This window comes from Cervus canadensis, chromosome X, assembly GCF_019320065.1.
Source record: "Cervus canadensis isolate Bull #8, Minnesota chromosome X, ASM1932006v1, whole genome shotgun sequence".
Lineage (NCBI taxonomy): Eukaryota > Metazoa > Chordata > Mammalia > Artiodactyla > Cervidae > Cervus > Cervus canadensis.
In genome coordinates, this window is record NC_057419.1 from 63,010,428 (window position 1) to 63,026,990 (window position 16,563).

The 16,563-nt window shown below is 46.5% G+C and overlaps 3 protein-coding genes across 3 annotated transcripts in view; all 3 read right to left on the reverse strand.

The window, feature by feature from the left end:
* LOC122435578 (oligophrenin-1-like) overlaps positions 1-5,067 on the reverse strand; it is a 189,687-nt gene extending 184,620 nt beyond the window's left edge. Inside the window, exon 1 of the mRNA XM_043459754.1 lies at positions 4,980-5,067. Coding sequence (XP_043315689.1) covers positions 4,980-5,067 — 88 coding nt within the window. The remainder of the gene's footprint in view (positions 1-4,979) is intronic.
* A 533-nt stretch (positions 5,068-5,600) lies between these two features.
* On the reverse strand, positions 5,601-6,152 carry LOC122435580 (ferritin heavy chain-like). The gene has a single exon (XM_043459755.1). The coding sequence runs from the start codon at positions 6,150-6,152 to the stop codon at positions 5,601-5,603; it is 552 nt and encodes a 183-aa protein (XP_043315690.1).
* Positions 6,153-15,990: 9,838 nt separating this feature from the next.
* On the reverse strand, positions 15,991-16,563 carry LOC122435581 (ferritin heavy polypeptide-like 17). Its single transcript, XM_043459756.1, has one exon. The coding sequence runs from the start codon at positions 16,561-16,563 to the stop codon at positions 15,991-15,993; it is 573 nt and encodes a 190-aa protein (XP_043315691.1).

Sequence of the window (16,563 nt, forward strand, 5' to 3'; positions counted from 1 at the left end):
GAGTGCTAGGGCTTTAGGACCTGGGGTTTTTGTTCTGGCTGATTTTCTGTGGCGTAACAGGTCAAATTATTCTCCAGGTGACGCTAGTGGTAAAGAACCTGCCTGCCACTTCAGGAGACACAAAAGACGTGGGTTTGATCCCTGGGTCGGGAAGATCCCTGGAGGACGAAATGGCAGCCCACTCCAGTGTCTTGCCTGGGAAATCCCATGGACAGAGGAGCCCAGCAGGCTATAGTCCCTGGGGTCACAGAGAGCTGGATACGACTGAGTGACTTAGCATGCATGCATGATGGGCCAAATTACTTCCATTAGTTATATAACTATCCACCTTTTGGTGGCCTGGGCAGTGAGCTATGGCTGGTTCTTCCAGCATTCTAACAGAGTCCAATAACGCCTGGATCTCCTCTGTGTCCTTCTTTCCTTCCTGATGTTCATAGACCTCTCTTTTCATATGGCCCCACATACCTGTACCACAGAGAAGGCGTACTTAGAATGAATATAAGGAGTTACCTTGTTCCTAGCTCCAAGGTGCAGGGATCTCATGCAGGTTATTAGCTCTGCCTTCTGGGCAGACATACCTGGAGGAGGATTTCTGCTTCTAGGACTTCCTGATGAGTTACTGTTGCATATCAAAGAGTCTCCAGTCCATGAAGCTTCTCCCATTTGTAAGCATATCCGTATCTGGATTGTCAGGTCAGGTCTGCTAGAATGGACTTGAGTGAATTGCACCAAAAGACCTTTTGGCACTCTGCAGTCTATCTTAGTGGCTCATTGTCCTTTCCTTTAAGAGCGTCATATAGGGGTTTACCATGATCCCAAACTTAGGAATCCAAATATAGCAAAGCCCAGCCATTCTTAAGAATTCTCACGATTGCCTTCTGGTGGTTGATACAGTCACTCTAATGCCTCCCTTCCATTTGGAATATGTTTCTTTGTCATAGATATTTTGCAGTTGTGTGAGAAGTTTTCACTTTTCCCATGGAGACTTTATATCCCCAGTCTGCCAGAAAGTTGAAAGTAAGGATTGTATTTTGGCCTGAAGCTTCCTTTGTTTTACTAGCCATTAGGTATATTATTCATATATTGAAGTACAGCTCCCTCATTTAATTGGCAGTCCCTTAAGTCCTTGGCCAAGGCTTGCCGAGAAGATGGTGGGGGATTCTTTGATCCTTGTGGGAGCACCATCCAACAACAGGGTTGTTTCATATTAGTTTCTGGATCATCTCATTCAAAGGCAATAGCTCCTCGGCCTCAGGACTGAGTGGTATACAGTAAAAGGGATCTTTTAGGTCCAGAATTGTAAATCGGCAAAAGTCTCTGGATAAGATTGTAAGCAAAAGTATAAGGATTTGGCACTATGGGACATATGTCGTGTACAATTTAGTCAGTGGGTCTCAGATCCCATGCAAACAATAATCTCTGGCCCCTGGCTTTTATAACGGCACTATTGGAGTATTTTATTGATACTGGTAAGTTTGATAAGGGGCTTCCCTGGTACCTCAGATGGTAGAGAATGTGCCTGCAATGCAGGAGACCCAGGTTCGATCCCTGGGTAAGGAAGATCTTCTGGAGAAGGGAATGTCTACCCACTCCAGTATCGTTGCATGGAGAATCCCATGGACAGAGGAGGCTGGTGGGCTACAGTCCCTTAGGTCGTAAAGAGTCCGACATGACTGAATGACTAATACTACACTACCGAGGTTGGATTAATTGGCATATAAGAAAGGTGGTTTTCAGAGGATTTATACTTCACCTGCCTCTTTAAAGGCTATTGCTTTTTCAGTTCCGATACTTGGCACCAGGCTGCAGTTTTCCTACTCCTGGGTCAGCGGTCTTGGCTCTTCCTGGCCTGTCCTCAACTCAAGCATCCTCTCTTAACTTTTGTAGAATTTCTTCAGGGACTTCTGGTTGAAGTTTGTCTCTCCATTGTCATAGCACCTCTTGGAGGGTGCAGGTTTGACCTAGGAGTACTTTAGCGTCTACTGTTTCTGCTGAGAAAGTCACTTGTGCATTTAACTTTGTTAGATTTTCCCCCAGTAAAGGAATAGGGCATTCAGGCAGATACAGAAAGCTGTGCCCTACATATGCTTTTTTTCCCGCCCTATTATATAAGATCTGCGGTAGAAAATGGAGACTGTATATGTACGAATGCCCTGGGTTGACCTTGGTCATCTAGCACTTTGGGCACTTCTTTCATTTGATACTGCCCTGCCTGAGGGCAATTTAAAAGATACTAATTTTTAGTATGTTTAAAGTTAAACATTTACAATATAATAAACGAACTATCTTTTAAGCAGCAGTTTTTTTTTCTCCTTATTTTACAAATGAGAAAACAGAGGCACAGAGAAGGCAATTAGCATTCCCCAATACCCTCAGTTTAGTAAGTGGCTAGAATGGGATTTGAACACATGCCACCTATGTGGAAGAATCCATGACACCAAACTCTTTCTTTGAAACAGGAGAGTAAGAAGGACCTTCAGGCTTCCCTGGTGGTTCAGTAGTAAAGAATCCTTCTGCCAAAGCAGGAGACCTGTGTTTGATCCCTCATCTAGGAATATCCCACATTTCGCAGAACACCTCAGGCTGTGCATCACAACTACTTAACCTGTGCTCTAGAGCCAGGGAACCACAACTGCTGAGCCCATGTGCCCCAACTACTGAAGTCCAAGCACCTCGATCCCATGGTGTCAAAAGGCGAAGCCACCACAGTAAGAGACCCACGTACGGCAACTAGAGAAAAGCCTGTGCAGTAACGAAGCCCTAGCACAACCAAAAAGTCAATTTCTAGTTATAAAAATGAACAGCTTCTCACTTGGTGCTTGCTTCTATCTAGAGGAGAACAGTGAATTGACATATGACGTATGTAGGATCTGAGACATTGTCAGAGAGAGGAAAATAAAAGTGTTAGTTACTCTGTCGCATCCCACCCTTTGTGACCCCATGAATTGTAGCCCGCTAGGCTACTCTGTTCATGGAATTCTCCAGGCAAGAAGACTGGAGTGGGTGGACATTCCCTTCTCCCAGGGACTAAACCTGGGTCTCCTGCATTGCAGGCAGATTCTTTTCCATCTGAGCCACCAGGGAATGCCCATCAAAGAAAGAGGAGAGATCCTCAATGTAAGCGGAGAAAGAAACAGTGAAAAGACCCCGGTTGTCTAAGCACAAAGCAACAAGCACATTTTCTGGAAATTTAACTCGAGAGACTTAATCCTCATTTAAAAAAAAATTCAAGTGCAGTCATGGTGAAATGGGAAAGTTAATTCCTTTGTATCCAAGCTTGTTTATATATTTGTAAATATTCAAAGCAAGACTTAGTCGCTCAGTCATGTCCGACTCTCTGCGATCCCATGGATTGTAGCCCACCAGGCTCCTCTCTCCATGGATTTTCCAGGCAAGAATACTCGAGTGGGTTGCCATTCCTTTCTCCAGGGGATTTTTCTGACCCAGGGATCAGACCCAGGTCTCCCACACTGCGGGCAGATTGTTTACCGTCTGAGCTACAGGGAGGTATATTTTTAAATGTTTGAATATTTGTAAATATTCAAAGCAGTTTGCAAACTTTAGGGAGACTCAGATTGACTGTGTGTCAATCTGAGGACCCTGTCTTATCAAGGACCATAAGACAGGCAAGATCTGTAAAATTATAACTTTTGCTTTATTAACTATACTGAGGCACAGAAGAAACATATTTTGAGTGTTTTTGTTAGGTAATGCAAGATTAGGGTTTACATAAATAGAGACTTCATCTGATCAAATAGAGTTGACCCAGAGGCTGAATTTTTAAAGGGGAAGAGGAAAAAAATATAGATTTTTTTCTTTGCCTGTGCTGGGTCTGTGTTGCTGCACATGGCCTTAATTCTCCTGAGACATGTGGGAACAGAATTCCCGGACCAGAGAGGGAACCCATATCCCGAGTGTTGGAAGGCAGCTTCTTAACCACTGGACCACCACAGAAGTCCCTATCATTTTTTCAAGAAATCTTTTTCTTTCTGAAACTGGAAATTTTCTTTCTGCATAGTCACAAAAGGATAAAAAGTTCAGTGTTCTCCCCATTCTGAAAGCAGACCCCAGGAGGCCACACAGGTCACGAACAGGCTGATTTCGGGCCACGGGGTGTGGGCACAGGTGGGCACAGTCTGCAGTGAGCTAAAGGTCAAGGTGAGGCCAGCACCCCTCTGGGTGTTTCATCACCTCAGCTCTGCTTCTACATGTTAGTTACCCTGGACTTGGGCTCTGCCATCCTCCCAGTCCACTCTCCACTGAGGTTTTCCACTCCCATGACCACAACACAAACTATATAAGGCATCATGATGTCTCCCATAGGTCTGTTTCTAAAGCTGACATCCACTCTGAACTCCAGATTCATTTTTCTGGCTACCTGCATGACAGTTCCACTTGCAGATTTGACATGACATGCCTTCTCCAACCTCCCATCCCAGCTGTGTCCCTGGCAAAAGACCCCAAATTGATCAAATGGCACCACCATCAACCCAGGCGAAATGAGATTATTTTCTCCATATCTCCCTCTTCCTCTCTGGTCCACGGAGAAACTTTGCTGATGTATCCAAATCCATCTGCAGTGTGTCTACATCTCTGCATCCTCCACTCCAGTTCAACCACCATTGTCTTTTACCTAGACCAGCTCCTAGCTGTGATACCTCCTAGCTGGTTTTCCAGCTTCAACCCTTCCCACTCTACATTCTTCAATGCAGCCAGTACCACTGACTTCATATTCAGGGGGATTCATTTTACTTTATATTCAATATCACAAATTTACCTTCATTCATGAGCTTGTATTTTTCACCCTCCAAGGGCTGTATAGAATCACCCTCAATAGAATTGAAGTAAATTTTGAGTGCTACCATGTTACTTTATCTCAGGGTGGTGCAGTTCAAGTAAAAAATCACACGTGGATATTTTGTAAGGGTAGTATCCATGCTAGACAGTGATGACCACAGGAAGTTATGTCTCTAGGAAACCCAGTCCTGCTACACTTTGATTGTCACTGTAGCCCGGGGTGAGCTTGTCAGAGAGGAACTCTGCTACGCCAGCATCCAGGACCCGCATCTTGCTACACAGAAGTCTGCTTCAAACAAAATGAAGACCCCTTTATTTCATTCCCTCCCCAATCCCGTTTGCTTCATTATTTCTGGAGATCAACCCCAATCATGATTTTCAGGCCATATTTTTATAGCTCATCTATTCACAGGCACCCACATTCACCAGGGCCTCACCTCACCCACACCCACCCCATATACAACATTGTTTATTAGGGGAAGGTGCATTTTGTATTTTTCAAGGTCCCATGGAACCCCTTCTCCCTTCCTCTGTGCAGATCTTGAGCTTCCTGTGGACAGGGCATTTGGTAACTCAAGAGACTCCTGGATACTTTTTTACAACTAGAAACGTTAAGGGTTTGCACGCATGAATCAACAAGGGACCTTTATTTCTTTCGGAAGCAATTTATTGTAAGAACTGGCAACACTGAAAGAAGGAAAACTTAAGTGAACTTATTCTGCAAGGGCAACACTGCAGACTTCATGGCAGGCAGGGTGACCGTGGGCACTCACCCAGGACTCGGGGGAAAGTCCAGTCCAGGCTCAGTCCTCCTTGTCGCCGTGGCCCAGGGTGAGCTTGTCAAGGACGTCGTCTGCCAGGCCGCCTTCCGCTGACCCCACGTTGCTCAGGTTGCTGACATGATCCTCCAGCTCCTTGATGAACTTGACCTGCTGGTCCAGGTAGCTGGTCTCTAGGAAGTGGCACAGGTCGGCGTCGCAGCTCTCGGTGGCCAGCTGGTGCAGGTCGAGGAGGCTCTGGTGGACGCACTTCTCCAGGTACAGGGTGTCTTTCATGGCCTGGAGCCCGCTCTCCCACTCTTGGCTCTCGGGCTTTCTGATGTCGAGGAAAGAAACATGGCCCCCACGCTCTTTCTGCAGGAACATCAGGCTCTCCGCTGTCTTGCTGTGCTGGTGGGAGCGGAGCAGAAAGAAGCGGGAGAAATGCTTCAAGGCCACGTCATCACGGTTGAGGTAGAAGGCCACAGCCAGGCACTGGAAGGAGGCGTGGAACTCCAGGGCAGCGTAGCTGTTGACCGCGGCCTCACACTCAGGGCGGTTGTTCTGACGCACCTCCGAAGTTGGTGTGGGCACCATGTCGGGAGACTCCAATATCGAGGGAATGGCGGCTCGGACGACACGAGTGTGGGCCCAGCATCGGCGGGGGCGCGGGCGCCAGCGGCCTCCTCGGAACCTTCCCATGGTGAACGGTGTGGGCGGCCGGAGGCGAGCTCCAAGCCAGAGGGCAGGTGGCTGGGTGCGGGCTCTGGGACGGAGGGGTAATGGCGTCCATTGGGCGGGGCCAGTGCCTAGGCTTGAGATTGGTTAAGGAAGAGGTCACGTGAGTGGGCGGGATCTGTGGGCGGGGCGAGACCACTGTCTATCAAAGCCAGGATGAGGCAGAGACGCTTTGAGCTGGGTACTTAGCATCTACAAAGTTTTCCATTTGCGGTAATACTTTTTTTCCAAGGACTTTCTCTTATTCTCTAATTGCTCCCTTTTATAGCACCCTGTTCCCATTTTATAAGCCCACTGTCATCTTTACAGTTCTGAGAATATGAATTTGGAATTTTTTGGTAATGGTTTCTTCTGTTTCCTGTAGTATATTTTTTTTTCTCCAAAAATAGTTCTGTTCATTCATCATGATCTCTTTCACTTCAGTCAAATATCTGGTAGACATTTGTCCATACATATTTGTGAGTAAAGGACCCAGGTTCGATCCGTGCATCTGGAAGATCCTCTGGAGAAGGGAATGGCTACCTACTCCAGTATTCTGGCCTGGAGAATCCCTTGGATGGAGGAGCCTGGCGGCTATAGTCGGTGGGGTCGCACAGAGTCCGACAGGGCTGAATGACTAACACTTCCACTTTTTTCATTGTGATTTCACCCTCCCTCCCCTGCCTGGTGGTTCTTATTATGATTGCAAGAGGTGCCTCAGTAACAACGCTTAGGGAACTTTGAAATGAAAACATGGCTCATTACTCACAGGTCCTGGAGGATGGACGGCATGCATGGACTCCACAGCCAGGTCATGGGTAGAAAGTGAGTACACGTGTAGCCTGGGGCACTTTTATTGGGGTCTAGGATGGGATGCCTAGCGTGTTACAGATTGAGTCTTTCTTGGTGAATTTAAAACATGAGCGTGAATTAAAATGTCAGCCGGGAAAAACAAGTAAGTGGTCAGATGGTCAGTTATCCTAGTCATCCAGTGATCTCTAAAACAAAAGAAACTGGTGCAAACAGTTAGAGTTTTACTACTTCCTTTCTAATCTGGATTCCTTTTATTTCTTTTTCTGCTCTGATTGCTGTGGCCAAAACTTCCAAAACTATATTGAGTAGTAGTGATGAGAGTGGGCACCCTTTTCTTTCTCCTGACTTTAGGGGAAATGGTTTCAGTTTTTCATCATTGAGGATAATGTTTGCTGAGGCTTTGTCATTTATAGCTTTTATTATGTTGAGGTACGTTCCTTCTATTCCTGCTTTCTGTAGGTTTTTTTTTTATCATAAATGGATGTTGAATTTTGTCAAATGCTTTCTCTGCATCTATTGAGATAATCATATGGTTTTTATTTTTCAATTTGTTAATGTGGTGTATTATATTGATTGCTGTGGATATTGAAGTATCCTTGCATCCCTGGGGTAAAGCCCACTTGGTCATGATGTATGATCTTTTTAATATGTTGTTGGATTCTGTTTGCTAGAATATTGTTAAGGATTTTTGCATCTATGTTCATCAGTGATATTGGCCTATAGTTGTCTTTTTTCGTGGCATCTTTGTCAGGTTTTGGTATTAAGGTGATGGTGGCCTCATAGAAAGAGTTTGGAAGTTTACCTTCCTCTGAAATTTTCTGAAAGAGTTTGAGTAGGATAGGTGTTAATTCTTCTCTAAATTTTTGGTAGAATTCAGCTGTGAAGCTGTCTGGTCCTGGACTTTTGTTCGTTGGAAGATTTCTGATTACAGTTTCAATTTCCATGCTTGAGATGGGTCTGTTGAGATTTTCTATTTCTTCCTGGTTCAATTTTGGAAAGTTGTACTTTTCTAAGAATTTGTCCATTGCTTCCAAGTGGTCCGTTTTATTTGCATATAGTTGCTGATAATAGTCTCTTATGATCGTTTGTATTTCTGTGTTATCTGTTGTGATCTCTTTATTTTCATTTCTTTTTGTTGATTTGATTTTTCTCCCTTTGTTTCTTGATGAGTCAGGCTAATGGTTTGTCAATTTTATTTACCTTCTCAAAGAACCAGCTTTTGGTTTTAATTTTTGCTATGGTCTCTTTTGCTTCTTTTGCATTTATTTCTGCCCTAATTTTTAAGATTCCTTTCCTTCTGCTAACCTTGGGGTTCATAATTTCTTCCTTTTCAAGTTGCTTTAGCTGTAGAGTTAGGTTATTTATTTGACTTGTTTTTTGTTTCTTGAGGTAAGCCTGTATTGCTATGAACCTTCCCCTTAGCACTGCTTTTACAGTGTCCCATAGGTTTGGATTGTTATGTTTTAATTTTCATTCGTTTCTATGGATATTTTGATTTCTTTTTTAAACTTCTGTGATGGGGAAGCCTGGCTTTCATTTAGTCTGGTAGCTGGCACTGTGTTTATTTAAGACAGCTGTCTGGGATGTGGATGCCTTAGCAATCAACAGCTTAAGATCAGGCACTTATGTTACAATAAAAAAATTTAAAAGCAAACATACAAAAAAAAAAAAAAAACTCAGGGTCATTGTTCCCTGGTAGTCCAGTGGCTACAACTCCAAACTCCCAGTGCAGGGGGCCTGGGTTCAGTCCCTGGTTGGGGAACCAGATCCCACATACCACAGCTAAGACCCCGTGCAGGCAAACAAAACAAAACAACTCAGGCGCTTAGAGTACAGCCCAGCCTGTGATGCTGAGACAGCAGATCTAGGAGGTGAGGACCTGAACGGCCTTCAGGTGCTGTAGGCAGGGGCGCTGTCTGTTTCTGGGTGGTCCTTTTGGCCTGAGAACGGACTGACAGTCTGAAGGGCCTCTTGGTCTAGGGTTGGGTCACCCAGGCAACATCCAGCAAGTTCCGCCAGGTCACATCATAGTGGCTCGTCCTCCGGTGCCATCGGGCAGTGCACTTAGTCCATTGTTTCAGGAACGTCTCAGTCCCCGTTGCAGTGTTCCACAATGTGAACTGGGGAGCAAGCCATCTGGGTGAGCAGCTACATCTCCAACATGGTACCATGGCCCTGGGGTGTCATCTCCAGTGGACGAGGCATAGGTGTCTCCGGTGGTGAACTCCTGGCCTGGGATGATGTCACATGGGACGGTATCATCTCCAGTGATGAGTCTGTCTCACTCACGAGTGAGGAGTGAGTGGAGGCCACCCAGGGGTGGGAACCCATGTGGATATGCAGTATTGGTCATCGGCTGGGCATAGGCTGGCCTGATATAACGTAGAGGCTTCCTTGAGGGCTGAAGGGTATATCTGATGCCTGCTGCTTGTGGAACAAACTGTTGAGAGCTCTGTGGGGTCATCAGGAGCATCTTTAGCAGTGGAATGAGTGACTGTCCTTTCCTTCCTGGAAGAGCTCATCCAAAGCACATGGATATTCTGGGCACATTTACATCCCAGGCCTGAGGTGATCTATTGATGCTACTTAGGCACAACCATGAGGGCAGTCCCTGCACAGATCCTGGGAGCACATTCCCCATATCCAGATGGGTTTTATGTAGGAGCGATCATAGGGCCAATTGGCTTGTAGGCCTATTTGATGTTGATACTGGAGGGCAAGTATCATTTGGCTGTTGCTTCCAGAGAGCCCATTGCCTTTAAAGGGCTTCCCTGGTGCTTCAGAGGCTAAAGAACTTGCCTGCAAGGTGGGCGACATGGGTTTGATCCCTGGGTCGGCAGGATCCCCTGGAGAAGAGAATGGCTACCCAATGCAGTATTCTTGTCTGGAGAATCCCATGGACAGAGCAGCCTAGTGGGCTACAGTCCATAAGGTCGCACAGAGTCTTACACGACTGAGTGACTAACAGTACACTACTAACTTTGGATTACTTGGCATTTAATAAAGGTGGTTATCAGAGGCTTTATAATTCACATGCCTCTTGAAAGGCTATTGCTTTTTCAGTTCTGATACTTGGCACCGAGCTGGCGTTTTCCTACTACTAGGTCAGCGGTCTTGGCTCTTCCTCTCCTCCCTTCAACTCAAGCATCTGCTCTTACCTTTTGTAGAATTTCTCCAGGGACTTCTGGTTTAAGTTTGTCTCTCCATTGTCATAGCACAGTTTGGAGGGTGGAGGCTTGACCTAGGAGTACTTTAGCGTCTACGTTTTCTGGTGAGAAAGTCACTTGGGCATTTAACTTTGTTAAATGTTCCCCCCGTAAGGGAATAGGGCATTCAGGCAGATACAGAAAGCTGTGCCCTTTGTATGCTTCCCCCCCCAATTATGTAAGTTCTGAGGTAGAAAATGGAGAGTGTACATGTACGAATGCCCTGGATTGACCACTATCATCTCGCGCTTTGGGAACTTGTTTCATTGGTTATTGCCCTGCCTGAGGCTGTGTACCCCCTGTGCCAAATATAGTTCCTTGATGGGTTCAAGGATGGGGAGACCAATCCCTTTGGCCTCTCTGGTGAGGCAGGGTACAGGGGTACCGGTGGAAATGTGGCCTTCGGAGGAGTTTTGATGGAAGCTCTGAACTTTGTGGAGGGGTTCTCACTTTTTATGGTGGGGAAGCATGGGAGGCACTGAAGGCAGAGCCACATGGATTTAGTCAGGATCATCATTAGTCTCTAACCCAGTCGAGACAGGCTTTTTCTGAGGTTCAGTCTTCCCCCTGAACCATACTTTCCTTCTCTTCTGCAAATTCCTATTCTGCAGAATAACTTAAAAAAAAAAAAAACAAACAGTTGAGGTCAGACATTGTGAACCTCCTCTTGATCTGAGGGGAGTTGATAACGTCAGTGCCAGGCAGAGCTAATGGGAGGACCACCAAGAGTTCTCCATCTTGGAGTATGTCCTCTGAAGAAAGATAGGCCCTTCTTGAAGCCAGAGCTCTGATGTTGGCGAATCACTTTGCACCACTGTATGACTCAAGCTAGTTGATTTTTATGCCAGCAAAACCATGAAGGGCCCAGCACAAGCACCAGTAGGAAATGCCTGCCGCCTCTTCCCAGCCTTCATGTATGGGGCTCAACCTGCAGTCTTCTGAGAAACGCGAGGTCTGGGTGATGTGGGACATTTGGCAGCACCTGGAAAAACATTGCCCTTCTGGGTGCTGAAGGGAAGCAGCAGGGTTTGCCAGTCTGGGCTCACAGTACACTTTGTTTCTTGGTAGGAAAAATCGAGGCACACGAGAGACTTGCCCCTCAACCACTCTCCACTTTCGTGCTGGTTCTGAAGTTTAGCCAGCCCTTCTGAGAATGGATGTTTTGAGGAGAGAGAGATCAGACAACCTCTAAGTCAAAGGCTTAGTGAGTATCCCAGGTTTCAAACCCAAGAGCTGAGAACAGTCTATGGATTGTCCTGTCTTAAAAAATGACCTCCTCTCATTCCCTGCCCCCACCCTAAATAGTCTAAGAGGGATAAGAAAGGAAGCCGGAGCCTAGTTTAATTTCTGGAGCAAAGGCGGCAGTGACTATCCACAGTTTGGCTGTAAGAATTTCCTGGAGAAGCCACAGAGGAGAATGGACCATCTCCAGGATGACCAGCTTGGGTTTGAGGGTTCACTTAAGGAATACCGAAAAAGACACCTTCCCTTAGAGATAGTTGGCAGAAATGGTAGCTTGACAGCCACCATGGCACCCAGCTGCCAAGGAAGCTGTCCCAGCAGTTCCCAGACTGGAGCCCATTTGGCCAGAGGCTCCTAATCGTTTTTCCCCTGGTGCTGAGTGGCAGGCTTGCCTATCACTGAGGGGCCTGTGAGTCCAGGCTCCATCTCACTTGCCACCTTGAAGAACTTACTCAGTGAGGAGGAGGGTGAAAGAGGTGATTGTATCACCTGGGAAAAAGTGAAGTGCAGAAGCTGTGATAAAACACAATGGGTAAAGTGTGCGGGTGTCTGTTGGTGTGTCTGTGTCACCGTGTGTGAAACATGAAGTGCAAGAAGAGGTTTCCAAGGCCCTTTGCATAACTGCGTTTGAAGACACATTAAGTTTTTATTGTGTTTGCTTCAGTCCTAACAGGAGGGTATGCTGAGTTCATCTCGAGGCGTCAGCATTATTTTCTGGTGCTGCACGTGATTCCAAGATGGAGCCATGTTTGACAACTAGGATGCTAAAGAATGCTTCTCAAAATCCAGTGTGCGTATTCATCACCTGGGACCTTGTTAAAATGTTGATTCTGCTTCAGGAAGCCTGGGTGTCAGGAAGCATTGAATAGGAGACTTCCTGTGGGCTGTTTTAGATCTGTCAGGAAAACTTTGGCCCTTATTAATTCCTATTCAGGAATTAAGAGGAGAGGCTCGCCTTTCCCGGGGCTGAGGAATCCAGGCATTTCCTTTGTTAGTTTCTCATTATGGTGATAAGTACCCTGTTCTCTCTTTAATAGGGATCGCCTTGTGTTTTGTAAGTCTGGAATTTTAATCTTTATCTTTGCTGAGAATAACTACCTTGTAAGACAGTATATATGCACACACCATGTTGATTAAAACACCTTTGCTCCATCAGAGCTTTGGTCCCTGTGTCTTTCTTTCTTCTTTCTCTCTCTCTCTGTCTCTCTCTGTTTCTGGTTGATTCCCTGGAGCGCAGAAGCCGGCTGCGTAACCCAGGGAATATTAGCCTCTTTCCTTCTTTCACTCTCTCATTGTCGACTCCGAACCACCAGGTTCTGGTCCAATAAAGGACCAACACCTGGGGTAGCGCTTAAAATTTAGGACTACCGAGTATCTAACAGGCTGTCAGGCGAAGTGGCCACTGCTGGTTCCCACAGCACAGTTTGAGGAGCAAGGTGCTCGTGCTGGCTTTAATTGCCTGGGATGTCTGGATCCTGCCCAAGGGACTCATGTAATTGGTCTGGGATGTATCTGGGGCAGCCAGCATTTTAAAAGCTCTATAAACAATTCCACTGTAGAGCAAAGCTTGTGACCCTCGATGGCAAAGTGCATGGTGATTTATCAAGTTTGATTATTTTATCAGCCCTAAGGTGGTCTTCTCTTCCGATTCCAGACACCCTGACTTACTCCTCTCCCACCATCATAGATGGGATTGGGGTTACCTCTACATCCTTCTTATGTTTCCCACCTGTGAGGAGTGAACTTATAGCTCAGGATGGAAAGAGGCGGCTCAGGCAACCTGAGTTGCAGAAGAAGCAAAAAGGGTTCTGGGGGCCGACTTAAAGGAAAAGCTAGTCGAAACAGAATGTGGCAGATGCATTGCCAAGAAAACTTGTCACCCAGAAACTTGCCTTCAGTCTTGGGCCTGATTCTGCAGCAGTGAAAAGAGCAATGTGTCCTCCTGATTCCTAGTAGCAAGTGACAATCAAGCAGTTACAAAGGATATTTCCCTTTTAATTAGAAGGGTGACAGGATTGGTCAAAATGCAAGAGACCCCCAGTGGCAAAGGAAAGATTAAAAAAATATTTTCTCCAAAGTATACACACCAAAAAGGAACTTAGAACTAGTGTATGTTGATGACGATGGTTATGATGAGAAAAGATGGTTACACAAAGTACTTATTATGTGCCAGCCACTGTTCTAAGCATTTAAAATATATTAAATCATCTAATCTTTTAAGCAATAGTTTTATGATGCCTATTTTACAGGTGAGAAAACTGAGGCACAGAAAAGGTAAATAACATGCCCCAATTCCCTCAATTTAGTAAGTGGCTAGACTGGGATTTGAACCCAGGCCATCTGTGGGGAAGAATCCATGACACCAAACTGTTTCTCCAAAACAGGAGAGTAAGAAGGACCTTCAGGCTTCCCTGGTGGTTCAGTGGTAAAGAATCCTTCTGCCAAAGCAGGAGACCTAGGTTTGATCCCTGATCTGGGAAGATCCCACATTTCGCAGAGCACCTCAGCCTGTGCATTACAACTACTGAACCTGTGCTCTAAAGCCGGGTAACCACAACAGCTGAGCCCATGTGCCCCAACTACTGAAGTCCAAGCAGGCAGAAACATGTGTACAGATTTCATCAGATCAACTAGAGTTGACCAAGAGGCTGAATTTTTAAAGGGGAAGAGGAAAAGAAGAACTGATAATTTTGGGGGCTGTGTGCAGCATTTTTGCTCCATGTGGCCTTAGTTCTCCTGAGGCATGTGGGATCATAGTTCCAAGACCAGAGATCAAACACATACCCCATGTGTTGGAAGGCAGCTTCTTAACCATTGGACCACCAGGGAAATCCCTATCATTTTCTTAAGAAATCTTTTTTTTTTTTAAACTGGAAAATTTCTTTCTGCATAGTCACAAAAGGATAAAAAGTGCAGTCTTCTCTCCATTCTGAAAGCATACCCTAGGAGGCCACACAGAGGTCCCGAACAGGCTGATTTGGGGCCACGGGGTGTGGGCAGAGTCTGCAGTGAGCTAAAGGTCAAGGTGAGGTCAGCACCCCTCTGGGTGTTTCATCACCTCAGCCCTGCTTCTACATGTGAGTTACCCTGGGCTTGGGCTCTGCCATCCTCCCAGTCCGCTCTCCACTGAGGTTTTCCACTCCCATGACCACAACACAACCTATATAGGCATCATGATGTCTCCCATAGGTCTGTTTCTAAAGCTGACATCCACTCTGAACTCCAGATTCATTTTTCTGGCTACCTGCATGACAGTTCCACTTGGATGTCTAATATGCATCTCAGATTTGACATGACATGCCTTCTCCAAACTTCCATCTCTGCTGTGTCCCTGGCAAAAGACCCCAAATTGATCAAATGGCACCACCATCAACCCAGGCGAAATGAGATTATTTTCTTCATATCTCCCTCTTCCTCTCTGCTCCATGAAGAAACCTTGCTCATGTATCCAAATCTATCTGCAGTGTGTCTACATCTCGTCATTTCTTGAACCTCCACTCCAGTTCAGCCACCATTATCTTTCACCTGGACCAGCTCTGATACCTATTAACTGGTCTCCCAGCTTCAACTCTTCCCCCTCTACATAGTTCAATGCAGCCAGTACCACTGACTTCCTATCCAGGGGGATTCAGTTTACTTGATATTCACTATCACAAATTGACCTTCCTTCATCAGCTTATATTTTTGATCCTAGAAAGGCTATAGAGAATCATCCTGAATAGACTTGAGGTAAATTTTGAGTGGTACCAGTCTACTTTATCACAGGGTGGTACAGTTCAAGTAAAGAATCACACGTGGAAGTTTTGTAAGGGCAACATCCATGCTCAACAGTGGTGACCGCAGGAAATGTGTCTCTAGGAAAGCCAGCCCTGCTACCCTTAGATTGTCACTGTAGCCCAGGGTGAGCTTGTCAGCGAGGGACTCTGCTGTGCCAGCATCCCGGACACCCATCTTCCTACCCAGAATTCTGCTTCAAACAAAATGAAGACCCCTTTATTTCATTCCCTCCCCAATCCCGTTCGCTTCATTATTTCTGGAGATCAACCCCAATCATGATTTTCAGGCCATATTTTTATAGCTCATCTATTCACAGGCACCCACATTCACCAGGGCCTCACCTCACCCACACCCACCCCATATACCACACTGTTTATTAGGGGAACGTACAATTTTGTATTGTTCAGGGTCCCATGCATCCCCTTCTTCCCTCCCTCTGTGGAGATGCTGAGCTTCCTGTGGACAGGGCATTTGGTAACTCAAGAGACTCCCAGATACCTGTTTTAAAACGTGAAAGGTGAAGGGTTTGCACGCGTGAATCAACAAGGGACCTTTATTTCTTTAGGAAGCAATTAGTTTACTGGAAGAACTGGCAACACTGAAAGAAGGAAAACTTAAGTGAACTTATTCTGCAAGGGCAATACTGCAGACTTCATGGCAGGCAGGGTGACCGTGGGCACTCACCCAGGTCTCGGGGGAAAGTCCAGTCCAGGCTCAGTCCCCCTTGTCGCCGTGGCCCAGGGTGAGCTTCTCAAAGAGTACTCTGCCAGGCCGCCTTCCAGGGACCCTTTGTTGCTCAGGCTGCTGACATGGTCCTCCAGCTCCTTGATGAACTTGACCTGCTGGTCCGGGTAGCCGGTCCCCAGGCAGTGGCACAGGTCGGCGTCGCAGCTCTTAATGGCCAGCTGGTGCAGGTCGAGGAGGCTCTGGTGGACGCACTTCTCCAGGTGCAGTGCTTCCGGCATGTCCTGAAGACCACTCTCCCAATCTTGGGTCTCGGGCTTTCTCATGTCCAGGAAGGAGAAGCTACCCCCACGCCAGTTCTGCAGCAACATCAGGCTCTCGGTCGTCTCACTATGCTCCTGGGAGAAGAGCAGGAAGACGCAGGAGAAGCGCTGCAAGGCCATGTTGTGGTGGTGCAGGGAGCAGGCCCTGGCCAGGCACTGGAAGGAGGCACGGAGCTCCAGGGCGGTGTGGCTGTTGCACTTACAGTGGTAGCGCTGGCGCGCCTGCGAGGCAACTGCGGACGACAT

What these genes read in the sequence shown, in the direction of transcription:
- LOC122435581 (XM_043459756.1), bottom strand. Translation starts at nt 16,563, where the DNA reads ATGTCGTCCGCAGTTGCCTCGCAGGCGCGCCAGCGCTACCACTGTAAG.
- LOC122435580 (XM_043459755.1), bottom strand. Translation starts at nt 6,152, where the DNA reads ATGGTGCCCACACCAACTTCGGAGGTGCGTCAGAACAACCGCCCTGAG.